This window comes from Perognathus longimembris, chromosome 4, assembly GCF_023159225.1.
Source record: "Perognathus longimembris pacificus isolate PPM17 chromosome 4, ASM2315922v1, whole genome shotgun sequence".
Taxonomy (NCBI): Eukaryota; Metazoa; Chordata; class Mammalia; order Rodentia; family Heteromyidae; genus Perognathus; species Perognathus longimembris.
In genome coordinates this window covers 40,685,456-40,686,539 of record NC_063164.1, presented here as the reverse complement: position 1 = coordinate 40,686,539, position 1,084 = coordinate 40,685,456, and the positions used below count along the sequence as shown (strand labels likewise).

Sequence of the window (1,084 nt, the reverse complement as noted above, 5' to 3'; positions counted from 1 at the left end):
AACCCTTTGAGAAAAATTGGGTGTAAGGTAAATGGGGCTTCTCTACACAATCTTTGCATCTTCCTTTGATTCTACAATATTTTCAAATTTAAAAAGTTTTTTTAACAAAAAACAGAGTATCACAATGTGATTTGCACATATTTCTGTGCATTGACCTTAAGGTTATACATACTACCTAATTCTTCTTGTAGTGGTATATTGTATCCATTTTTATTCAGTTGAGAACTGCTTGGTGTGACTTTTTTTTTTTTGAAAGCAATTTTATAGCTTTATTTGACACTCACTGGCTAGTTCTCGTCCACATTGACTGTCTGTAGATTTTTGAACGTGGTGACCGGGACATAGGTCACCAGAGTATAGAGCTTGTTTGGTGAGTCTTCATCTTCATTGCGTTTCCTGGACAGGCGCACACGGATCCGATAGGGGACATTCCTTATTCCTTTGGCCCAGACAGCTTTGTTGAGCCTGGTATCGATGCGCACATCTAGAGTCCCCTTCTCCTTCATGGCGAACTTCCAGATCTCTCTGAGTGCACGAGGGGCCTGCTTCTTAAAGCCTACTCCATGGATGCGCTTGTGAATGTTGATGGTGTATTCTCGGGTCACCACCTCGTTGATGGCAGAACGGCCCTTCTTCTCACCACCCTTCTTTGCGGGAGCCATTCTGCCCGGCCCAAGCTGGAAAGGAGTTGGTGTGACTTTTTTTCTGACTTTTGGTATAGTGCATATTGTTGAGATAAATACCGTTAACAGAATCATTATCAGTGAGTGCTTATCACAGTACATTCATAAGTGTGGGCTACAATTGACATCAGGTTTAAGATTAATCATACAATTTCATGAATCAGTTCCTACAGTACTGGCTGCAAAATTTTTATGCTATACTTATCAATATAATAAAATTTTAGGCAGGAAATTACTGGTCAAATCAGTTTTTTATTGCAGCAAACTTTAGCTTAGTTTTCATACTCAATATAAATGATAACCTTACAGATTTTTACATAATTTATTGAAAATATTTGTAAATTTTAATGCAAATTTAGAATCACTTTTGCTAACTATCAACTCATATTGCTGTGTTAAAA

The 1,084-nt window shown here is 37.7% G+C and overlaps 1 protein-coding gene across 1 annotated transcript; it reads right to left on the bottom strand.

The window, feature by feature from the left end:
- Nucleotides 1–255: 255 nt before the first annotated feature.
- On the bottom strand, nucleotides 256–680 carry LOC125349954 (60S ribosomal protein L31-like). The gene has a single exon (XM_048344212.1). The coding sequence runs from the start codon at nucleotides 660–662 to the stop codon at nucleotides 288–290; it is 375 nt and encodes a 124-aa protein (XP_048200169.1). The 5' UTR covers nucleotides 663–680; the 3' UTR covers nucleotides 256–287.
- Between the last annotated feature and the right edge of the window lie 404 nt (nucleotides 681–1,084).

Coding starts and splice junctions, on each gene's coding strand:
- LOC125349954 (XM_048344212.1), bottom strand. CDS start 662: ATGGCTCCCGCAAAGAAGGGTGGTGAGAAGAAGGGCCGTTCTGCCATC.